The following is a 17,465-nucleotide window of genomic DNA, read 5'->3' on the forward strand; positions in this document are numbered from 1 at the left end:
TGGGGGCTGGTGTGCACAGGGGAGCTGGTGTGCACGTGGGGGCTGGTGTGCACGGGGGACTGGTGTGCAGGGGCCTGGTGTGCAAATGGGGGGCTGGTATGCACATGGGGGCTGGTGTGCATGGGGTTCTGGTGTGCAGGGGGCTGGTGTGAACTGGGGACTTCTGGCGTGCATGAGGGAATTCAGGACCTCGCTTTCATGAAGCCGTTTCCTTCACTTTATTGGAGACACTGTTCCTTCCGTCTTTCCCGCGCACAAAGCTAAACAAGTAATAAAAAGGCACCTGGAGACTGCGGACTCATTCATTTCATGTGACATATTTTAAAAAAAGATAAAAAGATTTAAAAAATACTCTGGTTAACAATGCACACCTCTCACACAACACGCACGTCTGGACGCTGTCTTCCCTCTGGGTTCTCGGGGGGGGGGGGCCGCAGGGCCTCCAGCGGGGGCTCCCTGCTCCGGCACCGTCCAGTTAAAGAAAGAGCAGAAGGACAAGGTCCCGTGTTTCTCCACTGGGGTGATGCGGACGCGACCTCCACCGTCTCCGGGCCAGAGGACACCCCCTCAGGATCCCCTGCCTGAGGGGCCGCGCTGACTCTCGACCTGCTGATTCTCACGCTGCATAGCGAGAGCACTTCAGAGATGGATGGGACCCCAGGTCCAACGTGCGCTCTGCAAACCCCAGGAGGGAGCCGCCGGCCGGCGCGGTGGCGTTCCGTGAGCCGCTGGTTGTCAGGGTGGAGGCCAGGGAAGTAGAGAAGCAGCCTGCCAGTAGGCAGGGGTCCCCCTTGACCCTCCAGCTCCTCCTCCCCTCCCGCCTCCTGCCTGGGTGGCAAGGTGGAGACGCCCAGGCCGGGGGTGGGGGAGCCAGAAGTCTGCGAAGTCTTCTTCTGGCCGGGCCATTATGCACCAGTGAAATACACCTTCTCGTAAAAAGAAAAGAAAAACAAAGAAACCCGCTTCCTGCAGCGATGTTACAAAAAGCCATTAAAAAAACCTTCCTAATGGAAACCTAGTGTTCACAAGTAGGTCAAACTGTCGCCTATTAAGAGTTCTTGTTCAACAGAAACTGGAGCTCAGGTACCGGAGTTGATTGTCTGAACAAAAACGGGCTCCGCAGGTTCTCGCCGGCGCGGGGGCCGCTCACACGAAGGAGGAGAAGCCCGTGAGCGGAGTCCGGACGCCGGGGCCCCCGGGCGCGAACACGGCGCTCTGCGTGGTGACCACCGTGTGCAGGGGTGGGCCCTCGCCCTCGGCCACCGCCTCGTACCTGTGGGGGGCCGCCCGCCCGCCGGGCGCCCGCCGCTTCCACGAGTTGTAGTAGGTGGGGTCGCTCAGGTAGTGGTTGACGAAGGAATGCTGGCGGGGCGCGTCCTCGGACTCGGAGTCGGTGCCCTGCGGGGGGGGGGGGGCGGAGAGCGAGGTGTGAGCGGGCAGCGGTCACCCGGGAGGGAGGGCAGGGGCTGCAGGGCTGAGCCGGAAGCAGGGCGTGGCCAGGACACAGCATCAGCGCTGGTCACCTGACAGGGACAGTGCAGGTCAGCCAGCTGCTTCCCGCTGCCCGCCACTCCCCCCCCCTCCCCACGCCCCCCATACCTCGCCCGGGCTGCACAGACCTCCGCGGGCCTCCCCCCACCCTCCCTGCCTGACCCCTGGCTGAGTTCAGCATCGCCTCCCGGCCACAGGGGACCTGGCAGAGGCCACCTCTGATGTATCGAGAATGGGCCCGTGGCCAGGGTGGGTGACCACCCAGCCTGGAAGTTCAAGGCAGGAACAGGAAACTGCGCCTTTTCCCGCCCCCGCGGTGTCAGGCGGCTGAGATGGTGTAAAGGGCGAGCAGCCCCCAAATGCTGCCCCCGCCCCCAGCAGGGAGGTTTCCTGGAGCCCAGGCTCCTGGGCAAGGTTTCTGTCCCGATTCGACTCAGCAGGCCTGGGGGGACCTGGGGGTCTGTTTCTCAGAAGCTGTGGGAGGATTTGTTTCAGTGGCCGTGCGGGGGGAGGGGACAGTGGCCGCTTGTCCTCAGAGAGAGACTCATGGAAATGAGAGGGTCCCCTGGTGCCTGAGGCCACGCCCGCCGCTCGCGCCCTCATCAGACGGCCATGAGCGGACGAGCTGCACCCCCAGCCATGCAGGATGCCCTGTCCGTGGGTGGACGCTGTCCTCCGGGGTGCTGGCACTTTGTCCTGTAAGCCTCTAGGCTGAGCAGAAGACCCCGTGTGCAGAGGGCGAGGGGTCTCCTGGGACCCCTCGGACACAGGGAGAGTCTGGCTCGAACTGGACTGTTGACTAGGACAGTGGCGTGAGGCAGAGGCTCGGGGCTCCCCAGGGTGTTCACGTGAACTGTGCGTGTCCTGGCGCCGTAAGCCATCAACAGATGCACGTCTGTGGCCCCTCTGCTGTCCCTTAGAGCTCAGGTGAGTGCGGGGCTGAAGGAAGTCCCCCCACCCCGGCACACCCCAACAGGCAGAGAACGTCGGCTCCTCCGTCACTAGAGGAGAACGATGTTGACACTTGAGGTGACCACGGCTTCATCTCATGGACACACAGCAACCCCGCAAGGCGGGCAGGTGTTGTGTTCCTGCTCCATGGATGAAGACACCAGCCGGTCCTCGGGGTCTCCCGGGCTGGGTGGGCGGGTGGGAGCCCACACCTGCACCCTGCCACCCAGAACGGCCCCTTCAGCAGACGAGGGACTGGTGGTCCCCAGCTGCTGGTGCCTCTTCCGTTAGTTCAGCAGGCCCCACCCCTAATCCCACCCCCACCGAGCTATGAGAGCAAAAGCCGTTCTTCAGCTTGATGGACAGGGGCAGGGGGAGGGGCTGACAGCGCTGAGCTCGCCTGCAGCCGCCCGAGTTGGGGCGGCTTCGGTCTCGCTGCAGGAATGCCAACGCATTCCGCCGCAGACTGCCGGCCGCCCCCGCCAAGATGGCGTGGAACACACGAGACGCGAAGTCGTAGCTGCACCTGGCCTCCAGGGTCCCGGGGGAGATCGGGCCCCTGTGTGTGCGGCTCTTAGTTAAGTTTACTTGGTATTTGCTTTCTGGGGGGTGGGTGTCAGCAGACAGACTCAGTGTGAGCCAGACTAGGGGGTGACAGGGAACCCAGGTCACCCCAGAATCTGTCACCAGTCCCGAGCTGTGCCTGTCACTTCTTCAGACACCGATTTTGGTTCTAAAGTTTCCTGAGGTGTAGGGGGACAGAGCATGCGTTGAGGTAGGCGGAAGGCGCCCTCTTCTCACGAGACATTCACAGAACACTCAGCGACAGTCATTCTGCCCCAGGCTGCACACACGGGGGTCAGGGGTCAGGGGTCAGGATGACCTGGGGGTTGAATGCACGTCAAGACTTTCACCGTTTTTAGGCCACGCCCTCCAATATCCTGGGTCCTCCCCGGTCACCGTTCCAGCCGCAAAGGGTGCCCGTGAGCAACATGTGAGATGTGGCAGTTGGGAGTCCGTCTCCCAATTTTATGTCGAGAGAACCAAGACCCATCGAAGTGAGTGACCCGCCCAGGGCCACAATCTCCAGGGACAGAGCGGGGCCGGACCCAGCACTGGTTGTAGCCAAAGGTGGCAGGAACGAAGCCTTTCAGGCACCCTCTGGGGACACCGTTTTATAAAAGGTTAGTGAAGCGCCACGTGGGTGGGTCTGGCCTCGTCTCCCCGAGAGGCGGGCGAGTCATCACAGGGACGGTCAGGTGCGCTGGCAGTGCCGTCTGGTCAACCCGTCCGGCACCAGGTGGTGACCCTGTGGGCACTTGTCTCCCGCTCCCTGCCCTCCCCCCCCCCCCGCGGCTGTCCAGGCTGCAGAGAAGCCGGGCTCGTGGTGGCAAGGTGTGACCGAGGGGCGGTCATGAGGGGCCTCTGTGTTCTTCCAGGAGCTGGCGTTTCCGCTTGGAGAACGGGGGCATCGAAGCCCCAGCCCCACGTGTGCCGACGCGATCGATACAATTCACGCGAGGCTGCGTAGCAGCTACGCATCAGCATGCCCTTTCTCACCCAAAACCTGACAGTCCCGCAGCGTGGAGACGGGGGTCTGTGCCCGAGGGGGGTGCTGAGGAGAGGTCCTGGCAGGAGCCGCCCTCGGGGGCGGTGGTCTGGCCCACAGCCGACGGCCCGGTGTTCGAGTCTGGGCTCTGGCCTTCCTGCATGACCTTCAGGAAGTGACCTTTCTCCGCCCCTCCCATGGGCCTCAAGGCTTGTCCCTCGGAACACAGTGGCTGGTTACTGGGTGGGCATGCGACATCAGCTGAGCCAATGGGAACCCGCCCTGGGACTTTCCTCACTGGAAGAGCAGTTTCTCACCTGGGGACAAAGCTGGCAGCTGGGACCTGGAGTGGCCCACAGATCTAGCCACACCCTGGGGCTCCCATAAGCTGCTGGGGGAGAAGAGAGCCGTTGTGCAGACGGGAGACAGGACACAGAGAGCGAGGAGGAGGAGGAGGGGGAGGAGGAGGAGGAGGAGGAGGAGGAGGAGGAGGGGGGGAGGAGGAGGGAGGAGGAGGGGGGGGAGGAGGAGGAGGAGGAGGAGGAAGAGGAGGGGGAGGAGGAGGAGGGGGAGGAGGAGGGGGAGGAGGAGGAGGGGGAGGAGGAGGGGGAGGAGGAGGGAGGAGGAGGGGGAGGAGGGGGAGGAGGAGGAGGAGGGGGAGGAGGAGGAGAAGGAGGAGGAGGAGGAGGAGGAGGGGGAGGAGGGGGGGAGGAGGAGGGAGGAGGAGGGGGGGAGGAGGAGGAGGAGGAGGGGGAGGAGGAGGGGGAGGGGGAGGAGGAGGAGGAGGAGGAGGAGGAGGGAGGAGGAGGAGGAGGGAGGAGGAGGAGGAGGGAGGAGGAGGAGGAGGAGGAAGAGGGAGAACTACCAGGTCACATTGCACACAGCCAGCCTCTGGCACCTGCGAGGACGGGCCACAGCCTGTTCAGGAAGGCGCTGACCCACAAGGTCACACTTCTCCTGCCCCTGCTCTTTGTAGTGCTTACACAACATGCTTGGTTTTTTTTTTTCCAAAGTAAGAAGCAGAGATGCAGGCAGATAGATTCCTCCATTCGCCCGACTGGGATCCACCTGGCATGCCCACCAGGGGGCGATGCTCTGCCCATCTGGGCCATTGCTCCATTGCAACTGGAGCCACTCTAGCGCCTGAGGCAGAGGCCATGGAGCCATCCCCAGCGCCCAGGCCAACTTTGCTCCAATGGGGCCTTGGCTGCGGGAGGGGAAGAGAGAGACAGAGAGGAAGGAAAGGGGGAGGGGTGGAGAAGCAGATGGGCGCTTCTCCTGTGTGCCCTGGCCGGGAATCGAACCCGGGACTCCTGCACGCCAGGCCAACTCTCTACCACTGAGCCAACTGGCCAGGGCCTACATAATCGGTTTTTAACGGGGATGCACTTTAGTGAGTCAGAATTACTGACAAAAAAGAGAAGCTGTGGGATCTCCCACCCCCCAAGTGTCCTGTGTGACAGGAAGTCTGGCATGTGTTGACTTCCTAGGAACCCGTGCAGGCCAGCGTGTGATTGGACACGGTGCCCGGCTGACTGTGGGAGCTTCTGATGACGCGCAGAGAGGCCCGGCGAGCTGCTGGCACAGAGAAGCTCACCCCTGTTGGGTGTGACGTCTGCGTGAGTAGAGGATTAATCAGGGGTGAGGGGTTGGTCAGAGTAGCTTGGGACGGGGGAGATTTTGCAAAGGGTTTTCTTCGGGTTTCAAAAACAGGTTTTAAAATAGGACGTGAACAGCACCCCCGACATAACTCGCGAGCAGCGTCGTTGTGAGACGGCAACAGCCCTGCTGTTTCTCACTAGAGAGACCGACAGAGCTGCGCCGGCCACGGGGACGCGGGGGCCTCCTGCAGAGCCGATCCCAGCAGTAGCTCCTTGTGCACCTGGGAGCGGAGGCTTAGGGTTTTCGCCTTTGCAGTAGTTGTAAAGATGGTTGTAAAAATACCCCGGGGAGGAGAGGGCAGCACCACTATCCTGTTAGTGGAGTGTCGGCTCCTTGGGAGAGCTCTGCCTCCCAAGGTCCCAGGGTTTCTTTCTTTATTTTTGTGTGTGTGACAGAGACAGAGAGACACAGAGAGAGAGAGGGACAAAGAGGGACAAACAGACAGGAAGGGAGAGAGATGAGAAGCATCAAGTCTTCGTTGTGGCACCTTAGTTGTTCACTGATTGCTTTCGCATATGTGCCTTGACTGGGGGGCTACAGCAGAGCCAGTGACCCCTTGCTCAAGCCAGCAACCCTGCGCTCAAGCTGGTGTGCCCACGCTCAAGCCAGCGACCTTGGGACCAAACCAAATGAGCCCGCGCTCAGGCTGGCGACCTCGGGGTCTCAAACCTGGGACCTCCGTGTCTTAGTCCGACATTCTATCCACTGTGCCACTGCCTGGTCAGGTGGTCCCAGGATTTCTGACCCCTACCTCCCCCCCCCACCAGGAGACCCTGCCCCTGCTGACGGCATCACCGCCTGTCCTCACCCTGTGTCCTCACCCCTGCGCCCACCCTGGGTCAAACCGCCGGTGGAACCCAGGCCTGGGCGTAGGTAACTCGTCACCCTGATGTCTCGGTGTGCGGTGCACTCAGACCCGGCTGGGGGCTGCTCTCTGTCGGCAGGACGAACGTCCTCACCTAACTCCAGCCCCGAGTCTCGGTGCAGCGCTCTGCTTGGCATGAACGCTTCTGCAGCCGGCTCCCTCGGTCAGGTCTCTCCCGCCAAGGGCCTTCCCGCCGGCTCGGGGACCCGTTTCCGTGCGCTGGGCGTGAGGGGACTGGGCCGGAAGCAACGCCACATCCGGAAAGCAAGTGTCAGAACTCTGCCTGCGCCTCTCTGGTCCCCTCTGCCTACCAGAACCCCCAGTGCACGGACACTTCCAGAACGTGAGCGCGGGCTCAGCACAGCCTCTCTGGTCCCCTCTGCCTACCAGAACCCCCAGTGCACGGACACTTCCAGGACGTGAGCGCGGGCTCAGCACAGCCTCTCTGGTCCCCTCTGCCTACCAGAACCCCCAGTGCACGGACACTTCCAGGACGTGAGCGCGGGCTCAGCACAGCCTCTCTGGTCCCCTCTGCCTACCAGAACCCCCAGTGCCACGGACACTTCCAGAACATGAGCGCGGGCTCAGCACAGCCTCTCTGGTCCCCTCTGCCTACCAGAACCCCCAGTGCACGGACACTTCCAGAACGTGAGCGCGGGCTCAGCACAGCCTCTCTGGTCCCCTCTGCCTACCAGAACCCCCAGTGCACGGACACTTCCAGAACGTGAGCGCGGGCTCAGCACAGCCTCTCTGGTCCCCTCTGCCTACCAGAACCCCCAGTGCCACGGACACTTCCAGAACGTGTGCGCGGGCTCAGCACAGCCTCTCTCCGGTGGGACAGGGTTGACCGTATTTTTCGCTCCATAAGATGCACGTTTTTCCCCTCAAAAGTGGAGGAGAAATGCCTGTGCATCTTATGAAGTAAATGGTCCTTTTTTTTTTTTCTTAGCTGCTGCGGGTTCCCGGACAACTAGAAGAGCATTTGAACATTAAAGTCTCTTCTCGTTTGTGAATAACAGTGCTCATGGTTGCGAATACTGCTGTTGAGTTTACATGGTTGAAATATTATGGTGGTATATTTTATTAAATATGTTAACACAGCACTTGGTTCAGAATATTTCTTTTTTTTCCCGTTTTCCTCCTTAAAACCCCAGGTGCGTCTTATGGTCAGGTGCATCTTACGGAGTGGAAAAACACGGTAAGTGGGGAAAACCTATTTTACAAACAATCAGTCAATGTCTCTGGAAATAGCAAATGGAAAAAGATCTGTTCCAGAAAATCTACATTTCGCTCAGGACGGCGGGGGCCTGTGGCATGTGCCCCCAGTGCTCGGTGTGACTGAGGCGATGCTCCGGGCCGATGTGGCCAAGGGGGCAGGGCCCCTCTCCTCTCAGCTCCTCGTCTAGGGGGCCCTCCCCTGCCCGGTATCTGCCCCTCTCCTCTCAGCTCCTCGTCTAGGGGGCCCTCCCCTCCCCGGTGTACACTCACAGGCTGTGTGGGCAACGCCAGGTGAGGCAGGCAGGGAACACCGAGCCTCCAAAGCCCCACCCCTGCTCCCTTGAAGGGAAGAAGGCCACCCATGGGGGAGGGGCAGGCCCTGTAGACCAGGGGCTCCTGTCTCTCCCATCACCCCACCTGTACAGCGGGGGTGTCACATGAGAGAAGAGGGCTGCTGGCCCCTCCCCGGCTTTGCTGCTGTGACTGAGAGGTCCCTCAGGGGGAGGGGGACCCCGCGGCACCGAGGCCCCAGCTCTGCAGACCCGGTGGGGGGGGGGGGGAGAAAGCTTAGGAGGAAGTTGGTGGTTTTATGAAAGCAACAAACAGAGGAACAAACCAGCCGGACGTTTAGCAGAGAGAACGGGGGGGAGCGGCGGGGGGGGGGGGGCTAACGAAGGAGAACCCTCTGGGGTCGGAGCAGAGGCCAGAGGTGGACAACACCCTGGACCGGCTAGGGAGTCAGTTATACCCTGGAGTGTGGTCAGATATAAGAGCGCAGGCAAGCAGCGGAGGGTAACAGCCAGGTACGGTGCCCGCAGAGGTGGGCGTGGTGCCCACAGGGGCAGGCCACCCAGGACCCTAACGGGGGAGTGAGGAAAAGAGACGGGGAGTCTGGCTGAGACCGCAGGTGACGCACGGGCCTCGGTCTGCACGGCTGGGCGGGGCGTCAGAGCCTGTGGAGGGAACGAGCTTCGCTCAACCGGTCCGGCTGAGTCACGAAAAAACAAACAAGCGAAGAACAGCCCTCAGAGGAAGGTGACAGCAGTCTTCAGAGTTATTGCATTATCGAAAGGGACCTATTTAAAAAAAACCAAAAAACAAAACAAACCCCTGGAGCGTGACTCAGACACCCTGAAAGAAGGAGGCAGCCTCCGGGCCCGGGGGCTGGCGAAGACTTGAGAAAAGCAGCTGTTAGAATCCGTTCAAGGAGCCAAGGCGAACCACGGCAAGGGGAAGGATGACGACAGTGTCCCACCAGGTGGAGGTGTCACCGAAGAGGAATGATCGGAACACCCAGCGAGAAGCCCCGGAGTCCCACAGCACCACGAACTGAAGAGAAAAACTCACGAGGGACGCAACAGCAGCTGTGAGCTGGCTGGAGGGAAGAAGACCCGTGTGCTCGAGGGCAGACCGGCAGAGACCCGGCCACCCACACAGCCGCGGGGGAGAGGGCGGAACAGGGGCAGAGCGCCTGGGAGTGCCCGCAAACACCGAGAGTGCCTGCAAACACCGGGAGTGCCCGCAAACACCGAGAGCGCAGGGAGCGTCCCGGAGGAGAGAGGGAGAGAGCGGCAGGAAAACACCAGAAGTCGCAACGACTTCAAAGCTCCCCAAGTTGGCTACAACCGTCTACACACCCGACAAGCTACTGAACTGTATACAGGCTAGAGACATGGAACAGGACCCACATCCAGATAGGTCACAGTCAAAATTTGGAAAGAACAAAGGAAAGACAAAACAAAACAAAACAAAAAACAAACCCAGAACGCAAGTTATCAGGCCACGAGGGAACTTAAATAATATTAACGGTTGATGTCTAAGTCAGAAAAAATGGAGGACAGAAGGCCGTTCAAAGTGCTGGAAGCACACTGTCAATCAAGAATCTTTCATTTTTTTTTAATTCCAAAAAATAAAGTAAAAAAAAACTTTGCAAAATAAAGTAAATAAAACGTATCCTGAGATATGGAAAACCAGAAAGATCGTGCCCAGCAGACACGCCTTACGAGAAGCGCTAAAGGGAGTGGAGACTCAGGTTGAAAGCAAGTAACTCCAGACAGTAATTCAAGTCCACATGAAAAGACAAATGTAGCCACAAAGCTAACTACATCGGGGATTATAAAAAGAGTGTAATTGCATATTTCTTCTCCTCCTTCCTTCTCTCTCTCTCTCTCTCTCTTTTTTTTTGGTATTTTTCCAAAGGTGGAAACGGGGAGAGACAGTCAGACAGACTCCCGCATGCGCCTGACCGGGATCCACCCGGCATGCCCACCAGGGGACGATGCTCTGCCCATCTGGGGCGTTGCTCTGTTGCGACCAGAGCCACTCTAGCACCTGAGGCAGAGGCCACAGAACCATTCAGCGCCCGGGCCAACTTTGCTCCAATGGAGCCTTGGCTGAGGGAGGGGAAGAGAGAGACAGAGAGGAAGGAGAGGGGGAGGGGTGGAGAAGCAGATGGGCGCTTCTCCTGTGTGCCCTGGCCGGGAATCTAACCCGGGACTCATGCACGCCAGGCTGACGCTCCACCACTGAGCAAACCGGCCAGGGCCTCCTTCCTTCTCTTCTCTGGCTTAAAGCATCTGCACAGAACAACAGGTCTGTGCCACACGGACGTGTGACGTATTTAACGACGACAGCATGGGGAGGCGGTTGGAGGGAGAGGTAACGGGGACCCACAGGAAGAGGTGAAGAGGGCCAAAGACAGTAAAAACGACGGGAAAACAATGAACTCTTAACTGTTTACTTGTCCTCCTTCCCCCAGCGTCTTTAAAAGGCATTCAGCTCTGAGAAGGGACACATACGAAAACGCATCCTTGAGTCTGTGACGTGTGCAGACACGCTGTGTTTAACGACAGCCCCGAGGGGGAGGAGGAGATGGAGCTACATCGATCGGAATGAACTTTCTTCGTGTCACGGAAATCCATTATCACTCTGAGGTAGATACTGAGACGGGAGCCGTGCACCCCCGACAGTCACTGAAAGACGTCTAGTGAAATCATAAACAAGAGGATCGAATGGGGTGCTAGAAAATGCCCACAAAGAAAAGACAGTGACGGGAGAAAAGGAGGAAGATGAACTGTGGAGAAGGCCAACACCCAGCGGCAGAGGTGAACGCTACCCTTGCCGTGACTACATCAAGTATGAATGAATCAAACCATCCAGTCAAAAGACAGAGACCCGCAGAAGGAACAAACACACGTGACCCAACTATGTGCTGTCTACAAGAGACACATGTTAGATTCACAGACTCACAGGGGTTGGAAGTAAAAGGAAGGAAATTATGCGACAAACAGTAACCAAAAAAGAACTGGTGCCTGCCCACTTTAACATCAGAGGCTTCAGTATAAAAATTGCTACTAGAGACAAAGAGGGACACGCTACACTGTATAAATAAACTCACTCCATCAAGGAGATGTAACAATTATGTATGCACCTAAAAACAGAGCCCCCAAAATATACAAAATCACAATTGATAGAAAGAACTGAAGAAACAATGATTCAAAGTCTTGTGATTGGAGACTTTGATACATTAACAGATGGCGGAGATCACGGACACAAGAAGTCAGCGCTGTGAGGCAGGCAAACCGGACTCAGACGCCGGGGCACACCACACAACAGCAGAATGACACGCTCTTCTCCACGGCTGTGGAGTATTTTTTCTGTGTAGACCGTGTGCCGGGCCATGGAACAAGACTCAGTAAATTGGAAAGGATTTATAATATACAGAGCATGTTCTCTGACCACAATGGAATAACATTAAAAATCAGCAACAGAAGAAAATATGAGGAATTCACAAGCAGGAAGGGAATCAGTAACACACTCCTAAATAACCACTATGCCAAATGGGTGAATTGTGTGGTATGTGGATTTTATCTCAACCCAGCTCCTTGAAAATTGTGGATCAAAGTCAACGCTCCCATCTGAGCTGGGGCTTCCAAGAGGAGGAACGTCTTGGGTGGTGTGTGGGGGTGCATCTCACGCATATTTAGTGCCCTCAACGCCCCAAATTCGTAAGGCTCAAAGTCGGGACCTACCAGGATGACAGAGCAAAGATGAGTCTCACGTTCTCTAACTGAGAACCCAGGAGACAGAACCCAGCCCGGGGATTCTTACCCCGACCTAACGGGGTCTTAGCTGGGGGAGGCTAACAGACCACCTGGCATTCCCATCTGTTATATGAGGACCCTAAGAACCTCCTTGCAGCATTTAGTGTGGATTCTACGTTCCTCCTCCCCCCTGTCCCCCTCCCCCATGCTCCGTCACGTGTGTGTGTCCATGTCTGTATTCAGGCCGGCACGCATGTGTGCATGCATGCATGGATGTATAGGCCTCTCTCTCTGCTGGAACGCACTTTAGCCCTCCATAAAAACCAGCTGAACTGGAACCTCAAAACACATGTGAGAGACGAAGTGAAGGCTTCCCATTACACCATCTGGGGACTGCTTTTTGTAAACAAAGAGTTCAGAATTCATGAATCCCATCCTGGCGGCTCCAGGAACGGCCAGGGACCCCCTGGCGCTGGGCTGGGGGAGAAGGTGGCGGAAGGGGCGGAGCTCAGCTCAGCTCTGGAGACAGCAGGCTGGATGACCTTGGCCTCTGTCCCCTCGTCCACTGGACCGTGTGGAGACGCGCCCTACTTGGCGGCCCCACTCGAGTATCCCTGGCCATGGGCTCTGTTCGCGTTTAACACCCTGGATTGCTAACAGCTCGGGCTGCCGACCTACCGCACGGTCACTGGGACTGTCACCCACGAACCTGCGCTTCTCAAGGGCAGCAGTCCCGGCACGAAGGCCAGAGAGCAGGCCACGCATGAGGCTGGGTCTTGAGCGGCCGACAGAGCGTCCGCCCGGAGGCAGGCCCGCTCCTCCCGCGTGCAGCTTTTCGTGCGAGCAGCTAGAACAGGCTGCCGCTGCTCTACCACCAAACGGCAGGCGAGTCTGTGCCGGGTTTCAGCCACAGCCCGGGATTCGGACAGAAGTGCCTTTCGGAACACGGGCAGTGCTGGGGCCGCCTCCCCGTGGCCGGGGCCGTGTCCAGACGGGGACCCAGTGGCCTCTGTGAACAGAAGCTGGGAGCAGAGCAGGGGGACACGGGACCTCCGTGCCGTCCCCTTTCCCGGGGAGTTCATATACAAACCCCAAAGGAAAGGAAGCCGTTTTATTGAGCCCTGGGGCTGAATCAGGCCTGAGTTCAGGTCACCATGAAGGTGAGACTTATTTCAGATTAAATATTGATTTGGAGTAGAAATGCCGAGAGGTGGGCAGGCCTACATGTCCCGCCAGTGGCCTCCCGATTTCCTCCTGTGGGGGCCGCGGACCGGAGGCCCGAGAGCTGAGGACTGACAGGGAACCGTGTGGGATCCCGAGACAGTGTGTGTGGGGGTGGGCGGGGGGCTGAGACCACGGCGGAGCCTCCGCTGTTTCCCTGGAGAGGATCCTCCTTGCCGGCCCCACCGAGCCTCGCACAGAGAGAGGGCCCTCCGGCCCGGCGGGGGTCACAGCAGAGCTGGACACTCCCTCCAGGGCAAGATCTCCCCGGTCCAACCGCTCAGTGAGGACAGGCCAGGGCTCCAGTGGGACCTCTGCTGACCCCGCTGACTGACCCAGCGCTGCTGTGAGGGCGTCCCCGCTTCTGCACAAGGGGGCCAGGGCGGTGCTGGTGGGAGGGGGTCCCCGCTTCCGCACAAGGGGGCCAGGGCGGTGCTGGTGGGAGGGGGTCCCTGCTTCCGCAAGAGGGGGCCAGGGCGGTGCTGGTGGGAGGGGGTCCCCGCTTCCGCACAAGGGGGCCAGGGCGGTGCTGGTGGGAGGGGGTCCCCGCTTCCGCAAGAGGGGGGCCAGGGCAGTGCTGGTGGGAGGGGGTCCCTGCTTCCGCACAAGGGGGCCAGGGCAGTGCTGGTGGGAGGGGGTCCCCGCTTCCGCACGAGGGGGCCAGGGCAGTGCTGGTGGGAGGGGGTCCCCGCTTCCGCACGAGGGGGCCAAGGCTGTGCTGGTGGGAGGGGGGGTCGTGGGGGGGGTGGAGGTGGAGGGGAGTCCTGGCGTCTACCAACCTGTGGGCTCAGCCCTCCGCCTCATCTCCAGCCGGGGTCTAGAGGCCACCAAGTTGTGGTCACTGCCATAGCACGTTAGGTCTGTTTCTTTAGATCAGAGGTCCACCCGGGGTATGTTACCGATCTGAGTGTGACCGGACCAGGGACCGCCAGGACCCCCGAGGTCCAGTGGGCACATGGCCATGCCCTGGAGTGGACGTGGGACCCACAGGCACACAGTCAGCATCTACGCTGGCTTGTCCTGCGTTGGCAGTCTGCTGAGAAGTGGGCCCCACCCAGCCCAGGAGCCGCTGGGGCACGTGTCCTGCTCAAGGCCCCGCGTGGGGCTGACCGGCACCAAGGCCCCGCGAGGGGCTGACCGGCACCAAGGCCGCGCGAGGGGCTGACCGGCACCAAGGCCGCGCGAGGGGCTGACCGGCAGCAAGGCCGCGCGAGGGGCTGACCGGCAGTAAGGCCGTGCGTGGCCTGGGTTGGCCCCTCCTCCCTTCCCCGTGCAGATGGGCCACTTGTTCTTGTGAGCCCCGAGACCCGAGACGCAGGGCGCCCCGAGAAAGCAGAGGGCTCGGGCCAGACGCGGGACAGGGGGCACTGACCTCGGATTCCGACGCGTCCACCGACTTCTCCTTGAGGCTCATGCTCTCGGTGAGCGCGGCGCCATTGTACTTGTTGCACAGGTCCTCGTCCGAGTAGTGCAGCCCGCCGGGGCTGGGCCGGGGCGGGGACCTGGGGCAGGACCACGCCCCGTGAGGGCACTGTGGGCAGCTGGCTGCCCCGGGGGCCTCCCGACCACCCTCTGGCCTCTGCCAGGGCCGAACGCGAGGAAATCCACGCCTCTGACAGTGCTGTGGCCACCAGTGCCCAAAACTACCCACAGCTGCGGGGGACGCCACACGGGGCGGGTGCCCAGCCTGCCACGGAGGGCCAGCCCCCCGCTGGGGGCTCTCCCAGGTCACCTCCCCGCACACCTGAGACCTGCCCCCTTTCTACAGCTCCAGGACTCCCAACCGCCTGCCCTGACCGCCCCCCTGGACCCTGCGTGGCCCCTGCTGGGATTCGGTGGGGACCAGTGGGCACGGGGTCCTGTCTCTGGCCAGCACCCAGGCCCTCGGGGTGGCCGCCGCCGCCGCGTCCCTACCTGGTCCCGTTCTTCTTCGAGAAGGTGTTCTTGACGTTGAGGTGGCGGCTGCTGAGCTCCAAGGCCGCGAAGCCTCCGTTGTCCAGGGTCACGGACTCCTCCATGGTGGAGATGCCCTTACCTAGAGCCGGACCAGGGTGGTGAGCGGGCGTCTCAGGGACATGCCCTGCCATTTCCCTGGGCCAGCGCCGGTCCGCTCGGGCTCACTGAGTCCTGCTAGATGGAACCCAGGCAGCCAGCCCGGCCCAGCCCCCAGGGCCTAGTGTCGAGCTGGGCGGAGAAGCTGTCTAGTAGCTACGACACTGCAACAAAGTGACACTGTGAGCATGTCCTATGTTGACCTGCCCGCCACCTGGATAAGGGTGTTCTCACCAGTCTGTGATGAAAAAATACTCAGGGCCCTGGCCAGCGGCTGGCTCAGTGGTAGAGCATCGGCCTGGTGTGTGGATGTCCCAGGTTTGAGTCTCGGCCAGGACACACAGGAGAAACACCCACCTGCTTCTCCACCCTCTCTTTTCTCTCTCTCTCTTCCCCTCCCGCAGCCCAGGCTCCACTGGAGCAAAATTGTCCCGGCCACTGAGGATGGCTCTGTGGCCTCTGCCTCAGGCGCTAGAATGGCTCCGGTTGCAACAGAGCGACACCCCAGTTGGGCAGAGCATCGCCCCCTGGTGGGCATGCCGGGTGGATCCTTCCCGCTTCTCATTTTGGAAAAAAAAAAAAGCAATACTCAGAACTGCACACTTTTTTTCAAAGTCAGGGAAATTAAATACTGAGATTAAAAACAACTCTTCATGATTATTTGACAAAACAGTAACTAGAAAGCCAGTTTTAAGGGGGGACAGGTATAGGGCACAGGGTCCCCTTTTGGGGTGACAACCATGTTCTGAGACTGACTGAGGGCACGGTGGACACATCTGCCAACACACAGAAATCCACTTTGAAAAGTGAAAGTATAAATGCGGCCACAGCGTGCTTTGAATACACCAGCGGGAGAAATGGGTAACAGTGAAGTTACGAGAAACTGGAGGACACAGTGTTTCCGCTGGCTCCCCGCACCCCCCACGTGGAAGTTGCCCCTCACGCCGCCCTTACGTGGGGCTGGTCCACTTGCCCCCTGATCTCCGGGCTGACTCGCCCCCTTCCTTCAGAGCGGAGCTCACAGGTCAGGAGGCCAGGAGGCCAGGGAGAACTTTCCGGACCCCTCGGAAGGGCACCCTGCCTTCTGCCTCCTGAGCTCCCCAAGCCGGTTTCCCTGGCGCCCCCGTCCCCACCTGCGGGGCTTCCCGCCCGTGCTCGCAGGCTCCCCATCCACCTCTTCCCCCCTGACCGGACTATCAGGCCCAGATTGGACGGATGTCAAAACAGCTCTGACTCCCGTTAGGCTCCTGCGGGCAGCCTCCAGGGTGGAGCTGAGCGTGCACCAGGGAGTGCTGCACGGGCCGCTCGGTCCATCCCCGCTTCTGACCCCCTGGGGTCCCCTCTCTGGGGGGCCTCGCAGCCCTGGTGCCGGCGAAATGCCAGCAGCCCCCCCACCCCACCCCAGCACCCGTGAGAGACGAGGCCGCCGGCGGGTGGACCAGGGCTGGCGGGCAGTGAGCGGAGACACTGGGGTCAGAAACGCCAGGCGATGAGGACACTGCGTGAGGGGCGCCAGGAGGGCGGGGCTGTGTCTCCTGCGGGTGGGGCCAGGGGCGGGGCTGTGTCTCCTGCGGGTGGGGCCGGGGGCGGGGCTGTGTCTCCTGCGGGTGGGGCCAGGGGCGGGGCTGTGTCTCCTGCGGGTGGGGCCAGGGGGTGGGGCTGTGTCTCCTGTGGGTGGGGCCTGGGGGTGGGGCATGTCCCGGTAGACAGGTATTTTTTCCCAGGCTCCTGCTACGATGGCCGTGCCGCAGGGCGAGGCGGAGCATCAGAAGCCTTGGCTGGGCTGTCTCTCTGGCTCTGGCTCTGCATGGGGAGGGGCGTGGGGCGTGGAAGCTTCTCCACGCCCGGGCGCAGGACGCTGCAGCGGCCCCAGCCCGGTGAGACGCCATGCCTGTCACCGCGGTGACTCCCACGGGAGTAACAGCTGACTTAGGGACACTTGTTAGACCAGGTGGTGGCGCAGTGGATAGTGCGTCGGACTGGGATGTGGAGGGACACTTGTTAGAAGTGAATTTGTGCAGGAAAAAATCAGCCCTTCCTCGGAGGGACGAACGGCTTCACGCCACACGAGCCAACGGGGAGGTGCGCTCAGGGCTGGTCTGTGAACCCGATGGGGGTGCTGGTGGCTGAGGGGGGGATTCTGCTCGGTCCCCTTCTCAGCACAGAGGGCCGACGGCGGCCCCTCCGTGGGGCAGCCTCACCAGACATGCTCTCTGCTAAGGAGGAGGAGGGAGGAGCTGGTGGGAAGAGCTGGGCGATGGGCAGGGTGGGCTCAGACAGGGCGTGTCCGTGTCTGGGGCCTGGCGATCCCAGAGCACCGGCCCGGCCGGGGGGTGGGGGACACTGCAGGGTGACCGCAGCCCCCGCTCTGGAGCTCAGCGACATGGGGCTGGGCGGAGCAGTGGTCCGCTGG

The 17,465-nt window shown here is 60.7% G+C and overlaps 1 protein-coding gene across 1 annotated transcript in view; it reads right to left on the reverse strand.

Moving 5' to 3' along the window:
* Positions 1 to 133: 133 nt before the first annotated feature.
* Positions 134 to 17,465, reverse strand: part of SDK1 (sidekick cell adhesion molecule 1) — a 787,316-nt gene continuing 769,984 nt past the window's right edge. The window contains exons 43-45 of the mRNA XM_066342466.1: positions 14,915 to 15,035; positions 14,373 to 14,502; positions 134 to 1,398 (exon numbers count right to left, since the gene is read on the reverse strand). Of these exons, the coding sequence (XP_066198563.1) occupies positions 1,147 to 1,398; positions 14,373 to 14,502; positions 14,915 to 15,035 (503 nt within the window). The 3' untranslated portion in view covers positions 134 to 1,146. The remainder of the gene's footprint in view (positions 1,399 to 14,372; positions 14,503 to 14,914; positions 15,036 to 17,465) is intronic.

Source organism: Saccopteryx leptura, chromosome 6, assembly GCF_036850995.1.
Source record: "Saccopteryx leptura isolate mSacLep1 chromosome 6, mSacLep1_pri_phased_curated, whole genome shotgun sequence".
Taxonomy (NCBI): Eukaryota; Metazoa; Chordata; class Mammalia; order Chiroptera; family Emballonuridae; genus Saccopteryx; species Saccopteryx leptura.